The sequence below is a fragment of the Chrysochloris asiatica genome, unplaced genomic scaffold (assembly GCF_000296735.1).
Source record: "Chrysochloris asiatica unplaced genomic scaffold, ChrAsi1.0 scaffold00025, whole genome shotgun sequence".
In the NCBI taxonomy this organism is placed as follows: domain Eukaryota; kingdom Metazoa; phylum Chordata; class Mammalia; order Afrosoricida; family Chrysochloridae; genus Chrysochloris; species Chrysochloris asiatica.
The window spans coordinates 607,299-622,389 of NW_006408543.1; the positions used below are offsets into that span (position 1 = coordinate 607,299).

At 56.9% G+C, this 15,091-nt stretch overlaps 1 protein-coding gene across 1 annotated transcript; it reads left to right on the forward strand.

Annotated features, from left to right (window-relative positions):
• The first annotated feature begins 4,009 nt into the window (after positions 1-4,009).
• NUDT14 (nudix (nucleoside diphosphate linked moiety X)-type motif 14) lies at positions 4,010-10,867 on the forward strand. Its single transcript, XM_006839596.1, has 5 exons — positions 4,010-4,090; positions 7,410-7,453; positions 7,850-7,914; positions 8,020-8,257; positions 10,612-10,867. The coding sequence occupies exons 1-5, from the start codon at positions 4,010-4,012 to the stop codon at positions 10,865-10,867; spliced, it is 684 nt and encodes a 227-aa protein (XP_006839659.1).
• Positions 10,868-15,091: the final 4,224 nt, after the last annotated feature.

Below are 15,091 nucleotides of genomic sequence, written 5' to 3' on the forward strand. Positions count from 1 at the left end.
CATTTCTGACAATATGAAAGATGAGTATATGTGTGGGCCACACCAGATGCACTGCACGGGATCAAACTGGCTACATCTGTGGGCAAAGGCTGAAAGCAAGTCAGGGCAGAATGTGGAGCAGATCATAAATGGCTCGCACGCAAGTTCATGCTGAAGCTCAGGAAAATGAAAACAAATACACAAGTGTCAAAATAAGACATTGAACATATCCCACCTGGATTCAGAGACCATCTCAAGAACGTATTAGATAATAATGACTGAAGACCAGAGGAGTTTGTGGGATGACATCAAGCACATCATACAGGAAGACAGCAAAAGGTCATAAAAAACTTAGAAAAGACAGAAAAGACCAGAGTGGATATCAGAAAAGACTCTGAAACCAGCTCTTGAATGTAGAGGAGCTGAAGGGACTGGAAGAAATGTTAAAGGGAAAGAGTGGAGTTAAGGAGCTGAGCAGAAAGTCTTCAAGGGCAGCTCGAGAAGACAAAGTAGTATAATGAAATGTGCAAACACCTGGAGTTAGAAAACCAAAAAGGGGAGAACACGTTAAGTATTTCTTAAGCTGAAAGATCTGAGAAAAAATTCAAACCTCGACTTGCAATATTGAAGGCGTCTATGTGGCGCTGCAGGATATTGTGCTGGACCGTAAGGTCAGGTTGAACTGAAAGGCCAGCAGTTCAAACCCACCAGCTGATCCTTGAAAACCCTAGATAGGGTCACTATGAGTCGGAGCCGACTCAACAACACTTAACAACAACAACATGGGCAAAATATTCAACAATGCAGAAAGCATCAAAAGAAGATGGATCAAAAGCATCAAATGTTAATGTACCAAAAGAACTGGTCAGCTTTCACCCATTTTAGGAGGTAGTATATTATCAAGAACCAATGGTTTTGAAGGATGAAGTCCAAGCTGTGCTGAAGACACAGGTAAGAAAACAAGGTTCCAGGAATTGATGGAATATCCATGGAAATGTTCCAACAGACTGATTCAGTGCTGGAGGAGCTCCCTCGTACGCCAAGAAATTTGGAAGACAGCTACTTTGCCAACCGACTAGAAGAGCTCATACCCAATGCTATCTGAAAAATCATTGAACAGTCTCAGTAATGTCACAACTAAATGTTGCTGAAGATCATTTAAAAACACTTGCAGCAGCACACGGACAGGGAACTCGCTGCCAAAAATTCAAGGGAGATTCAGAAAAGAACATGGAACATTACAAGATTGTTGTCATCTTTTTGAAAGCACAGAATGCCAGAAAAATGTTTAGTTGTGGTTTATTAAATACACAAAGGCATTTGGCTGTGTGAATCATAACAAACTATCTATAACATTGCAAAAATAGGAATTCCAAAACACTTACTTAACTGTGCTCACAAGGAACCTGTACATAGACCAAGAGGCAGTCATTTGAACAGAACAAGGGGACACTGAATGGTTTAAAATCAGGAAAGGTGTGCGCCAGGATCGTATCCTTTCACATACTTATTAATCAGTATGCTGAGCAAATAATTCCAGAAAAATGAATTATATGAAGAATGTGGGGTCAGGAGCAGGGAAGATGCATTAACAACTTGCAATATACAATCTTGCTTGATGGAAGTGAAGAGGACTTGAAAGACTGATGAAGATCAAAGACTACAGCCTTCAGTATGGATTATACTTCAATGCACAGAAAATGAAAATTCTCACAACTGGACCAATAAATAACATCATGATAAATGGAGAAAAGATTGAAGTTGCTAATGACTTCATTTTGCTTGGATCCACAATTAACACTCATGGAAGCAGCCAGGAAATCAAATGACCTATTGCATGAGGCAAATCTCTTTAACGTGTTGAAGAGCAAAGATGTTAGTTTGAGGGCTAAGGTGAGTCAGACCCAAGTCATGATATTTTCAATTGCCTCATATGCATGCAAAAGCTAGACAATGAATAAGGAAGATCATAGAAGAATTGGTGCATTTCAATCTTGGTGTTGGTGCAGACTGTTCAACGTACTATTGACTGCCGAAGAAGAAAACAAATGTGTCTTGGGAGAAGTGCACCAGAATGCTCCTTGTACGTGAAGACGGGGAGAACTTGTCTCTTATACCACAGACATGTTCTCAGGAGTTGCCACTTCCTGGAGAAGGACAATGTTGTTGCTGTGGACTGTCCAGTCTGAGTCCAAGCGACCCTGGATAGGGCTTCCAAGGAGCGGCCAGTGGGTTTGAACCGCTGGTCTTGTGGTTAGCAGTCCACTGTTTGTTCTACAGCCACACCAGGACTGGGAAAAGAACATCATGTTTGGTAAACTGGAGGATCAGCTCAAAAGAGGAAGACCCCCGAGATGAACTGACACGGTTGTAAAGAACAATGGGCCCAAACATACCAATTGTGAGGCTGGTGCAGAGCCAGACAGTTTTGTTCTACTGTGCACAGGGTTGCTATGAGCAGGTACCACCTCAAGGACACCTAACAGCAACAGCAAATATTGAAGGATAAGTACCTGCTTTGAAGTCTTTTGTGTTTACACCTACAAGTGGAGCTGTTGGGGCCTATGATTTCTTTGGAATGCTTTCCACTATTATTTTCCCTAACCGTGAGGACAACGGAGATTCTGGTTTACGTCATCCTCTGAGCTGAGTTTCCTGGAGGGACCTGGAGCAGGGGGTTGGGGAAGGTAGTGCCTTGGTCCAGGCCAATAGCCACATGCCACCTCTTCCTGTGATTTGTCATTTTTCAAACAACCACAGGTGGAAAGTGACCTATGCTCAGCCCTGGGCCTGGTTGTCAGTGGGAGGGGTCAGGTCCTGGGTGGATTTTGAGTGAGTTCCGTGTTGGTTGTAAACACAGACTTTAAACAACAGAAGTTTATTATCATACAGTCTGTGAGACCAGAAGTCCAAAATCAAGGTGTCCTAGGGTTGGTTCCTTTCTGGGGCTGAGGGAGAGACTGTTTCATGCAATCTGTGTCCCTTCTAAGCTACTTGGAATTTTCCTCATCTTGGATGAGGGCCCACCTCAACTCACTAAGATCTCATTGTAACTTGATTACATAAGCATTTCCAAAGAAGGTGATGGTCCAGGTACCAGGTTAGGGCTTTAGTGTATCTTTCTGCGGGGGCTGGGGGGGGCGGCTCTGACAGATGGTCTCTCTGGTCCCCAGGACATTTGGTATCCTGGCCAAGGCTGTGAAGGGTAATGTTTTACAGTTATGAGGACAACAGGGAGACTTCAGCAAAGGCTCATGCTTCCAGCATTCCCTCTGTGGATCTGAAACTGTCCGGGACTTTCTGACCAATGAGGGCCTTGCAGTTCTGCCTGGGCCTACTGGACATTTGCTCTGGGATAAGCCATGGGGGAGTCTTGACACGGTCATGGTGTGAGGAAGTCCAAGTGTTTCCAGGATGGCAGGCCAACGCGATCACAGCCACCAAAGGGAGCGCTAGATGCTTGCGGGTGAAGACGCCTTCTGTCAGCCCCCAGGAGAGAACTTCCTTGGTGAGCCGGGATGAGAGGGTCCATGAAGAGGTGCTTTATAACAGGAACAGGGGCGGCAAAGTCATGGCCACAAGGACAACTCTACCAGGGCTGTCAGAGAGAAAACACGGACAGAGAAGGCCACAGGTCTGTCATTAAAATGTCAGGCCATTTTTCCGTCTCTCCCCAATCGTCCTTACCTCCGCCCCCAGCTTCAGGCGCCTGGTTCCAATCCCCTACCTACTAGACGTTCCCGCACCAAGAAGTCCTCTCGACCCACTCAAGAGGCTCCAAATCCCACCCAGGTGCAGCCTGCCCGCCACCGTCCTGGCGTTTTTCACAGGCTCGCAGACCCGCAGCCAAAATCGATCTATGGCTCGACTCCCTTTCGCTTTTCACCTGCACGCCCCGCCCCGCCCCAGCGCCCCGCCCAGCCGCGCCTGCCGCGCATGCCCAGAGGCCTCGGGTCCAGCGTCAGTCCGCCGGCTGGTTCCTGCTTGCATTGGCTCCACATCGGCCCAACCGTGCCCAGGGCGCGCTACCATGGACAAGATCGAGGGGGTGGCTGTGGGCCGCTGCACAGACTCGCCGTACCTGCGGCCGCTCACAATACACTACCGCCAGGTGAGTCCGCGCCGCTGCTCAAGCAACCACCACGCTCGCCTTCCGTATCCACCTCCCCTTCCCGGTCTGCGCCCCGCCCACCGCACAGCGTCCTGCCCCCCCCCCCTCCCCACTGGCCAGTGCTCCATCGTCCCACCCCCTGCCCGCAGCCCCGCCCCACCGCACCCCGATCTCCACCAGCAACCTTCCCTCTGCTTGCGACGCGGGTTCGCGGACAAGCTGAGCGCCCAGCCTGGGGAGGGACCAAGAGAGGGGCATCTGGGGGCACTGCCCATCCCTCTACGCAGGTGTGCCAAGCCCGGTCTTCGGTCTTTGCTGTGCTCCTTCTGTACCTTGGTGCAGTGGGGCTTACCGGGCGAGTCAGGGAAGGTTTCAAATGGTGGCTTCCATGCTGAGCCTTGGAGGAGACAGATGGTGAAAGGGGGACAGCCCAGGGGGATGGAGGGAGGAGGCGGGAGAGAGAGCTAGGTGGGGACTACAGGGCTACCTGTGGGGAGTCAGCAAGGTGGGCGTCCTACTAGGGTCATGGGGTCGCCACCTGCCCGGCGAAGACCCCCCAAGTGCAGCTCTTCGACTCAGAAGGAAACAGCTGCCCACCCCGTGTGCGCTCCTGAGAGCAGGGTTAGGTTCACATGGTGGGCCGACCAACAGATTTGGGGACAGGGTGGCGTTGATGCCACCTCTCGCTTCACTTTCTTCTGAGTTTCGGGGGTGGGGTGGGGAAGGATTCTCACACCTGTTGTCTCTCTGCGATTTCCACCCTGGGGGCGCCCCCTGCCCCCTGCTGGGGCTCCCACATAGTGGTCAGACTAGCCACCCTCCTGGCAGGCGCAACCTGGCCCTCAGTTCCTTTCCAGCCCACTCCTCTCGATGTTGTTGTTGTTGTTATGTGCCGTGGAGTCGGTTCCGACTCATAGCGACCCTGCACAGGGTTTCCGAGGTTGTAAATCTTTATGGGAGCAGACACCTCATCTTTCTCCTGTGGAACGGCTGGTAGTTTTGAACTGCTGACCTTGCGGTTGGCAGCCCGGCTCATAACCACTACGAGATAGCTCCTTGTGAAGTCACTGCCCGTCCCCCACCCCAGCCTGGGAGAGATGCCACAGCCCTTGATTCCCCATATTTGTGGATGGAGCCTTATGGCTTCTGGGAATTCATGCTGGTCAGGGGCAGCAAGGGACCAGGAGGAAGACATAGGGACGCTGTTCTCTCCCTGGAGGCTGACCCCGGCCAGGGAGGTGGGTGGACAGGGGAACATTGGTTTGGGCTGTACAGCCCCCCGCAAGGGCTGGAGTTTCTGGGGGGCAGTGGATGTGTCGGAGTGGCTCTCTCCTCATTGCCCCCCAAGATCTGAGGGCTGGCCAGTGGCACACTTTTGCTATGGGTGTGGGCTGGGGACCTGGGATGGACAAACAGACAATGACAGAGGACCCATTTAGACTCTGAGGGGGGAGGGTGTTCTCACAGCCCAGTCCCAGGGAGCCTGACCACTGGGCGGGGGAACCTTCAGCAGCCTGCCTTGGCTGGACCTACACACTGGGCTTGATGACTAGCAGATATCTTGGGGTGGTGGTGCAGACAGGTGGACGGTGCGTGAGTGGGGGGCCACTTCCCTGAGCCTGTCCTGGATGTTGGGCAGGTCCAGGCTTGCCTTCTGGGCAGTTCCTCACAATGGCCTGTGGGCAACATGACCTGTGTTCTTGGGGACACCGGCCCCGCCCCCCATGGAAACCAAGGCCTCCTGACCAAGCTCAGACCAGCCTTTCCACCTGTGGCTGTCTCTCTCTCACACCTATGGGACTCCATCAGCCTCCTCCTCCAGAAAGTCCTCACCAAGCTCCTGCCCTTTCCTGTCCCGCCTCTTCTCAGCTCAGCTGCGTTTTCTATGTTTCCTCCTTAGCGCCAGGTGCTTTTCATGGTGTGGCCCCTCCTCCACCTGGACAGAGCCCATGGTGGGGCCAGCTGCTCACCAGGGCCTTGGGGCTGCTCACGTGATTGGGTGGCAGATGGGCTCCTGAATGCTGGGGGTGGGACCCCAGGGAGCACCGGCTCAGTCTTATCAGCAGAGACCCCCCCCCCCTTAGGGAGGGATGCAGAGTTCAGTGGAACGGCCCCTGCCTGCTGTAATACTGAGCTTGGCCTCAGTGACCATGTGCCGGCCCTCTGGACCCAACGGGTGAGATTCTGGGCCTTCATGCCTTGGTCTGCTTGAGCCCTGGCCCAGGCCCCTGCCTACACTGTCCTCTGTTCCCTGGGTGCCGTCTGGGCTCTGAGAGTCCCACCAAGGTCGGGGGCCTTCCCAGGGTAAGGGTTACAGGTTGTAGAGGGAAGGCATTCTGGCCACGTGAGGCTGCCTGGAGTGCTGCATGGACAGGCAGAACCTGGGTGGGTGGGTGTTCCTGGCTTCTGGTCCCCAGACTCCCACTCCATTGAACCATCTAGCTGCTTGAACTGCACCATCCCAGTCACTTCTGAACTGGTGCTCTGCTCTCACTTGGTGACAGCGAACAGCTCTCTGCAGTCCCATATGTTCAGGCCTGTGTCCTGCACTGGGGCACTGGGTGAGGGTTCATGTTAGGCCCAGGATGCTTTTTCTGCCCTCTATCCTGGTTTGCAAAGATGTCAGCTTGAGGACTAAGGTACGCCTGACCCAAGCCATGGTATTTTCAATCACCTTATATGCATGTGAAAGCTGGACAGTGAATAAGGAAGACCGTAGAAGAATGGATGCTTTTGAGTTACGGTGTTGGAGGAGAATATTGAAAGTGCCATGGGCTGCCTAAAGAACCAACAGATCTGTGTTGGAAGAAGTGCAGCCAGAGTGCTCCTTGCAGGCCAAGAGGGCCAAACTTTGTCTCTCCTACTTCAGACATATTGTCAGGAGGGAGCAGTCACTGGAGAAGGATATCATGTTTGGTAGGGTGGAGGGTCTGAGAAAAAGAGGAAAGACCCCCAGCGAGATGGATTGGCCAAGTGGCAGCATTGATAGACTCAAGTGTGGCAATAGTGGTGAGGTTGGCCCAGGATCGGGCAGTGTTTCGTTCTGCTGTGCATAAGGTCACTATGGGTCGGTACCGACTAGATGACACCTAACATCAATACCACCAACACCAACATCCTGGTTTCTCGCTCCTTGACCTCCCTGCCTAGCCTAGGCTCAGCTGCCTGCTGCAGCTTTCTGCTCCTAGTGCGTCCAGCCTGGAAGTTGGGCTTCTGGTCGAGAGGGATACCGTTTGGCCTGTCTGGTCTCCCCAGTTCCCAGGAGCATCCTCCACCCCGTGCTGGTGGCCAGCCCTGACTACTGCCTTGCTTCTTTCAGAACGGCACCCAGAAGTCGTGGGACTTCATGAAGACCCATGATAGGTGAGGTGGAAGCCTGGCCCAGGGGCCTGGAGGATGAAGCCCCACCCTTGTTCTGTCTCCAGACCCCTGAGGGGTCAGCCTCTGCTGTAGGAGTGGGCAGGCCCCTCAGGGTAGCAGGAGGGGGCAGGCTGCACGGTCCATGGCTCCAAGTGACCTGTGTCAGTCCTGTGGCCTCAGATGCTGCCCTGCCACCTGGATCTGCCCACGTGCCCCTCTCTCAGCCACCTCTCAGCAGCTGGGTCCTGGTCCTGGCTGTGTGAGCGTGTTAGGACCTCAGTTTCCCTGTCAGAGCACAGAGCCCACCTTGCCCTGGCTGCTGGGGAGGGAAGGGAAGGGCCCTGGGAAGAAGGAAGGCTCAGTGTCTGTCCTGAGTGGATTGTTTCCTCCCTGCTGCAGTGTGACCATCCTCATGTTCAACTCCACCAGAAAGAGCCTGGTGTTGGTGAAGCAGTTCCGGCCAGGTGAGGCTGCCTGGGTCACTACCCCGACCCCTGGGGTCCCCAGGGTCCACGTGCAGATGTTGGGAGGGCAGGTCGCGTGGATGTGCCTTTCCTTCTCTCATCTAGCTGTGTACGCTGGTGAAGCAGAACGCCGCTTCCCGGGCTCCCTGGCAGCCGTAGATCAGGACACACCTCAGGGCCTACAGCCAGCCCTGCCTGGCTCGGTGGGGGTAACGTACGAGCTGTGTGCCGGCCTCGTGGACCAGCCAGGGCTCTCGCTAGAGGAGGTGGCCTGCAAGGAGGCCTGGGAAGAGTGTGGCTACAGGCTGGCCCCTTCCGACTTGCGCCGAGTTGCCACATACAGGTGAGTCAGGGTCTGACATGTGGGTTTGCATTTGGAGGCACAGGGACTGGTCAACCTGGCCCAGGACACAGGACAGGCTGCTGGTCGGAGTGCATGCCTTGCTCTGGGGGTGTGCAAGGAGGCAGACTTTTTGACTGTGGGGTTGGGAGAGTTGAATGCCCTCCGATCCTAAGCCAGGCCGGAACTGGGGGCTCCTGGGACTGGTCCTGGAGCATGTTGGGCCCCACACCCCCACCCTACAGCCCCCAGCCACGTGGGACCAGGCTCTGGTGGCAGCTGCTGCCGACAGATGCCCTCACTTCCTGTGGGATTAAGCACCGGGCGCTGGGGGTGGGAGTGAATCAGATCTGGTCTCAGACGGCAGTGGTTCAGGAAGAGGGGCAAGGGGCTAAGCCCTGAGCTGGCTAGGCTTGGGGCTCCAGGTCTCAGTGGTAGACCCCCCAATACTGCCTCAGCAGCCCCATGGACTTTGCTGGGGTAATCCCAGGCCTGTAGGGGGCTTGGGGTGACCTCAGTCCTTGGAGCCCATTTGGAAGGCAGGATTTCCATCCCAGAGAGCTTAGCATCCTGGGTGTATGGCCTCAGCAGCCTGCTTCTATCTCCCTGGGCACTAGAGCAGCTGAGAGGCTTTACCAGTGGTAAGCTGTGGGGAGGGCAGAGGCTTGTGGGCAGTGGTCTAGCACGAGACTAGAGTGGCTGTGCAGGCAGGCCCTGTGGACTAGGGTCCAGTCTGAGGGCACTGTGGAGCCATGAAGGATTCTGAGCAGCAGGCAGCCTGCTCAGACTTGCATTTTGAAGAGGAAGGTGTGACTGGGGCCAGGGTGGAGGTCAGAGCAGGAGGCCCCTTGGGGCTTGACAGGTGGCCCAAGAGGTGAGTCCTCCCAGGTGACGCGACCCAGGGAGAGCTGACAGCTGGACATATGCTTGTGCTGAGGTTGGGATGAGGCCCGCGGACGGGGCAGTGCCCAGGGCCCGGCTCGACGCCAAAGGCCAGGCCCGTCCTTCACGAGGCAGCGGAAACGGGGCCTGGAAGCCACACAGACTACTTAGTGCAGCCATCAAAGGCGCAAATTGTGGTCGCCGCCGGAAACGGGCCATCAGGAAAGGGTCAGCAGGAGATAAGGGGCTGGAGGCGGTGAAGGAAGCAGCTGGGGTGAGGCTGCTCTGAGATGGGACTCCTCCCCTGGAGGACTGAGGTGGAAAAGCTTAGGAAGCTAGGGTAGAAGGTCCCAGTTCTGCTCCAAGCCGTTGTGTGCTGGGCATGTCTCCCAGGGTGACCTTCACCCCTCAGGCCTCTCTGGCATGGACTCTTGCCAGCCAACACCCCTCCTGGGGTGACCGCAGCCTTCCTCATTGGAGCATCCCCCAGACCCACACTTGACTCATCCCTCTTGTGGGATCCGGCCTGCTCTCTGCCATCTGTGTTTATGGCCTGAAGTCACCTTTGCCCACACCTGTCTGGGCCACTGACCTCTGGCTGGTGCCTGCCTTCCTCTTCCAGGCCAGGAGAGGACTCCCTCACATCGCTCTGCAGCCTAGAACCAGTGGGCGCCTAGCCTGGACCTTGGGCCTATGTGTGCTGTGTTTAGCAGCCACCACCTCCCTGCCCCAGCCCCATGCATGGCTACCTGAGCACCCTGGGTGGGCTGGAAGGAGGCCTGGCTGAGAGCAGAGCCTGGCACAGGTGTAAGACCTGCAGTGGGCGGCAATGCTGCACACCTACTACACACGCGTATTATCTCACCCCCTCTCTGAACCAGGAGTCAGAACGCAAGCTCCCTGCGTCCTCTGCTCAGGATGTAGTCTCACCTGAGACTCGGGGGCCTCGTCCAATCTCATGCAGTTTCAGTCTGAGGGCTGTATGGCAGGTCCTGGTCTCCTTGTTGGTTGTTAACCAGGGGCCCTCTTAGTGCCTGGAGGTTGCTCTTGGGTCCTTGCCTTGGAGTCCCCTCTTAGGTCTTCTCACAACATGATCGCTTTGTCTTCAAGGCCAGCGAGCACATGAATCTCTGACCTTGTCTATCTCTTAAGTCCTCTCTAAGAACTCATCTGACGATGTATGTCTTTGGATTAAGTCAGAATCAACTGATTAGTGTCCTTAATTGCAGCTTCACAATGCTTTCACCTTTTTCTCGTGTAACATGTAACTCAGTGGTAGGAATGACATCTCATTACTTTGCCAGGTTTTGCTCACACTGAAGGGGAGGGGGCCATACAGGGCGTGTACTGCAAGGGTGGGAACCTTGGGTTAGAACTGAGCCAGTCAGGGCTAGGAGTGGAATGGAGGGGTGTGGAAGATACTGGGGGCCAGGGGCTGCCGTAGAGGCTTAAGCAGATGCTGTCTTATTCTGTAGGTATGGAGTGGGGCTGACCTGCTCAAGCCAGACCATGTTCTATGCAGAGGTGACCGATGCCCAGCGTGGTGGCCCGGGTGGGGGTCTGGTGGAAGAGGGTGAACTCATAGAGGTCGTGCACCTGCCCCTGGGTGACGCCCAGGCCTTCTCGGATGATCCAGACATCCCCAAGACCCTTGGCGTCATCTTTGGAATCTTCTGGTTCCTCAGCCACATAGTTCCTAGCCACCCACTCACTGCCCTGCAGACCCAATAAAGGCCGTGCAGCCCCAGCCTCTGGCCTCTGGTCTGAGTCCTGTAGCCTGGAGGTGGGGGGGAGAATGCAGATCTTCCTAAGATGACTTTGGGGGCTGGATCTTAAAAGCATCCCAGCTGATTCATGGAGCAGAAGTGTCTGATTGCAGACCGTGCAGGGTGGCTGCTCTGGGTGCAGATGACTGGGAGAGGGAATGGATCCTGCTGAGCCACAGGACAGGTTCAGGCCATGGCATGGGCAGCCCAGAGTGAGGTGGGGGTCCTCAGGGTAGATGTCAGGGGCAGGGAGAGGCCAGCTGTTCAAGGAGGGCACAGGGCTCATCACTGGGCCACGAAGTGAGCATCTGCATCAACCCACTATGGAGTAGGGATAGGTGAGAGCAGACAGCTAGCAAGGGCCCCTGAGCCGCTGGACACCTGAGGGGTTTGAGACAGCTGTGTGGAGGCCGTGTCCCAAGGGCAGGGGATATGGTGGCACAAGTCCTGGGCTGAGCTAGGGTTGCATCTCCTGAACTGCCCCAACTGGCCTGGACACATGCCCTCTGACCTTTCCTACAGGCCAGGGCTCCCTGTGAAGACCCGGGGTCACTGGGGCTATGGTGACCCTCCTGGAACCCTGGTGGGGGGAGGAGGGGCAGACGTCCGGGCCAGAAATCTCCTGGGGGAGAGATGTCTGGCTGACCATTTCTGAGGGCTCTGTCTCCAGAGCCCCCAAGCCCTTGGGATATTCTGGGAACAGGGGGTCAGCCTGGGTCAGGGCCCACTGATCCCAGGGAAGGTGGGGTATCGGGGATGCTGTGTTGGTGTGACCAGGGATGTTGTGGTACTTTGCTCTGTGTCCCTAAACACTAATGGTGGACACAGAGGTGGGCACTACCTCCATGATGTCAGATGGGGGGAGGGGCGGGGAGCTTTGCCCACCCTGCCTTCCTGACCCCAGCAGAATGGCCCTTTGTGGGAGTGTCCATGGAGGTCTCCAGTGACCATCCCCTCGCCCTGCCTGGGATGTGCATGCAGTGATCCCAGTGGAGCAGAGCTGATGGACACCTGGAATACGGTGCTGTTCAGCCTCTGGTCAGGGAGGCCATCGGCAGGCTCCTTCTCATCCGCATCACCTGTATGCAAATACAGGCTGGGACCCAGGTGGGGTGTCTTGGGAGCCCAGCCAAGGCAGTCATGTGGCTGCTGGGGAGAGGGGCCCTCAGGTCAGGCAGGGCTGGGCTGAGGTGGGGTCCTGAGTGAGGTACCCCTGAAGGATTCCAGGGATACCCCCAGCTTGCCTGAGGTCTTGTCAGAGCCCCGCGAGAGCCCTGCAGTAGAGGGGCTTCTGAGATCCACTGGGAAGGGTGCTGGATACTGGCTCCAGACTGGCTGGGATGGACAGGGCACCTGGACCTGGGTCCCGTCCAGCCCCCCTCACTCTGCTCTGCAGATGGGGAAGGTCAGCCGGCACCACTGCCGCCCAGCCTAATGGAACTGGCATCGATTTCCCGGCACTTGGTGGGGGGGGGGGGCTGTAACCGGAAACTCCCCTCCCTGGCTGCTATATTTAGCCCCGAATGCCCGGCGGAAGCACCACTCACTCCTGAGCTCAGCTGGCTCTGTCCAAACCTAGGCGTCCCCGCCGGGGTTAGACCCTGACTCTGTGCATTGTCCCTCTAGAGCACATGCCAACCCACGACCCAGGAAGCTCATGCTTGGGTCCTCCAGCCAGGCAGGAGAGCTGGGAAGCTCAGGGGTGCTGAGGTCAAATGGGCCCTGGAATGGCAGGGGTTCTTCCTGGGAGAGGCAGGGAGGCCCAGCCCCCAAGGATAGGATCAGGCCCCTGACCCTGCTGGGCACCCCTGGCCCCCGCAAGGACTTTGGTCCATTCAACATCAGAGAGACACAGATACTGGGCTCCACCTCTCCGTACACAGTCCCGCCGCCTCTGGCATTTCTGGCCCAAGGAGTCTGAAGGAGGGGACCCCAGGAGGGACAAGGTGCTCCCTCTGGCCTCCAGTGCCCACCTCCTCCCCCAGGGTGGGACTGGCTGCCTTCCTGGCCTAAGTCTCATGGGCACCATTAGGTCTGGGGCATGGCCCTAGCAGGCAGGAGGGGGAGGGGCTGTGAGGGGCCATCTGTCCTCTGTGGGTGATACACTGCTGACCTGGGAACCAGGAGGTCTGCATGGTGGATCCCTACCCAGCTCCAATCTCATTCTCAAATGGCCTATGTTGGCTGGGGCCAGGCCAAGTCCCCCAGCTCCAAAGGGGGAGGAATGGCAGGTTGGACTGACCGAGGAGTAGAAAGTCTAGAGATGGACTGGGGACCAACAAGCTGCAACCACTCTGAGCATTAGTCCACCCTTCTCAGTCAGTCACACTGTGGTATGAACTGGTCAGCTTGGTCCTCTCCTCCTGAGAGCAGGGAGCTAGGAGGTGAACGGAGGACGGGTGGATGGGACAGGGATGGTTCTGAGGATTTTCTCTCTCCCACCCTCACTTCCTCTCCAGCCAAGGCCCCAACACTAGCCTCTCACCTGTATACAGCAGACTTACATTCTACCCTTACGGTACCCACCTGTACATACTCACCTATGCTCCCTCACCCCCTCTGGCCTCGCACAGGCTCCAAGCTTCTGCATTAGCGGGACCTGGCTGACTTGCCGGCCCTCTAGGTCTCCGTGTCTGTGTCTGCCCTTCCCTGCCTCACTGTCTCCAGCCTCTCTCTCTACCTTGGTTGGGGCCAGAGGCTGTTTCTGATGCCGTAGTGGGTTGACCCTGGGGCAGGGGGTAGAATTCCTCTCTCCCATGGGGTCTTCCTGACCCTGCAGCATTCCCTACCCCAGGCAGTAAGCATGGTTGCTTCCAGGGGGCCTCAGCTGACATGCCCTCATTTGGTGGGGGCCGCTGTGTGTGTGTGGGGGCCTGGCTTGTATCCTACCCCTATTCAACTTACTCTCCTGGTTCCAGAGGCTCAGGTTGTGGTGGGCACTTCCCCTCAGCCTAGAGTCAGCCCAAGGTAGGGTGGGGACTCTGGCCCACCCCCACGGGGCCTCCAGCTGCTCTTTCAGGACAGGATCCTGAGAGGGCTGATGAGGGGCAGGTAAGCCAGGTGGGGTGCCCTGGGCCAGCACTGTCCTAGAGAGAAAGGGTCATGCCTCAAGCCAACAGCTTAACCTTCTTCAAAGCTCATTGCTCCCATGCACGTGCCCACACCTGTCAGGGTCATCACCAGGGCCACCTGGCAAGTGGTCCTGACTCAGCATGTGGTGGTGGTGGTGTTTGTGTGCAGTGGAGTCGGTTGCTTTTAAAGTTTCCGAGGCTGTAAATCTTTATGGGGGACAGAAACCCTCATCTTTCTCCCACGGAATGGCTGGTAGTTTCGAACTGCTGACCTTGAGGTTAGCAGCCAGACTTTGACCAGTACATTAGCCGAGCTCCTTGGAAGGCGAGATTTGGTGACAGGGAGGGCTACCAGGTAGCAGCAGACGGGTGGGATATGTACTGCCTGATGGCCAGGAAGGAGCCCCTTTGGATCCTGTCAGGGCACCTTAATCTTTGTCCTCTGTTGTCCCCGCCTGCGCGTCCCTCCAGGGCCCACTTGACCATCCCCGTGCCAACCAGTGCCCGGGAGTATTTGTCGACCGGCGCCCCTGTGGGGAAGGAAGGGGCGTCAGAGGTGGACAGCGCCCCCTGCGGCCGTCATGGAGGCAGCAGGGGCGGTGCGGGCGAAGGGAAGGGGGCGCGCAATGGGGGCTGGGCCAGCTCGGGTCCCAGGCCGCGCCGCGCTGCAACCGCCCTGCCTGGGAACCCGGCCCTGATTCGCAAGAGAGGCGAGATCCCTCGTGGACCGCTGAGAGTGCGGCGCTGGTGCGTTGATGGAGAGGAGCGTGGCGGAGACTTCAGGGGCGCTCCACCCCGGCTCCCGACCCCCGGCGGCTGGGGCAGAGGTACTGGGAGCGCCCCGGTGGCCTGGCGCAGTGGCCAGTTGCCCGCCCGCGCTGACCCCTGGGAAGAGGTGCAGGCGGCGCGCGCTGGGTCGGGTGCTGGGAGGCGGCGCCCTCCGCCGCCTTTAAAGCCCCGGGAGCCCCCGGCGCTCTCCCTCCGCCCCCCCGCGGCGCGGCCCCGCCCACTCATGCATATGCAGGTACGCGGGTGACGAATGGGTGAGCGAGCTGTCAGTCTCGTCCCGAACTTGTTGGCTGCGGGCGCTGGGAGCGCGGGCGCGCAGAGCCGAGGCC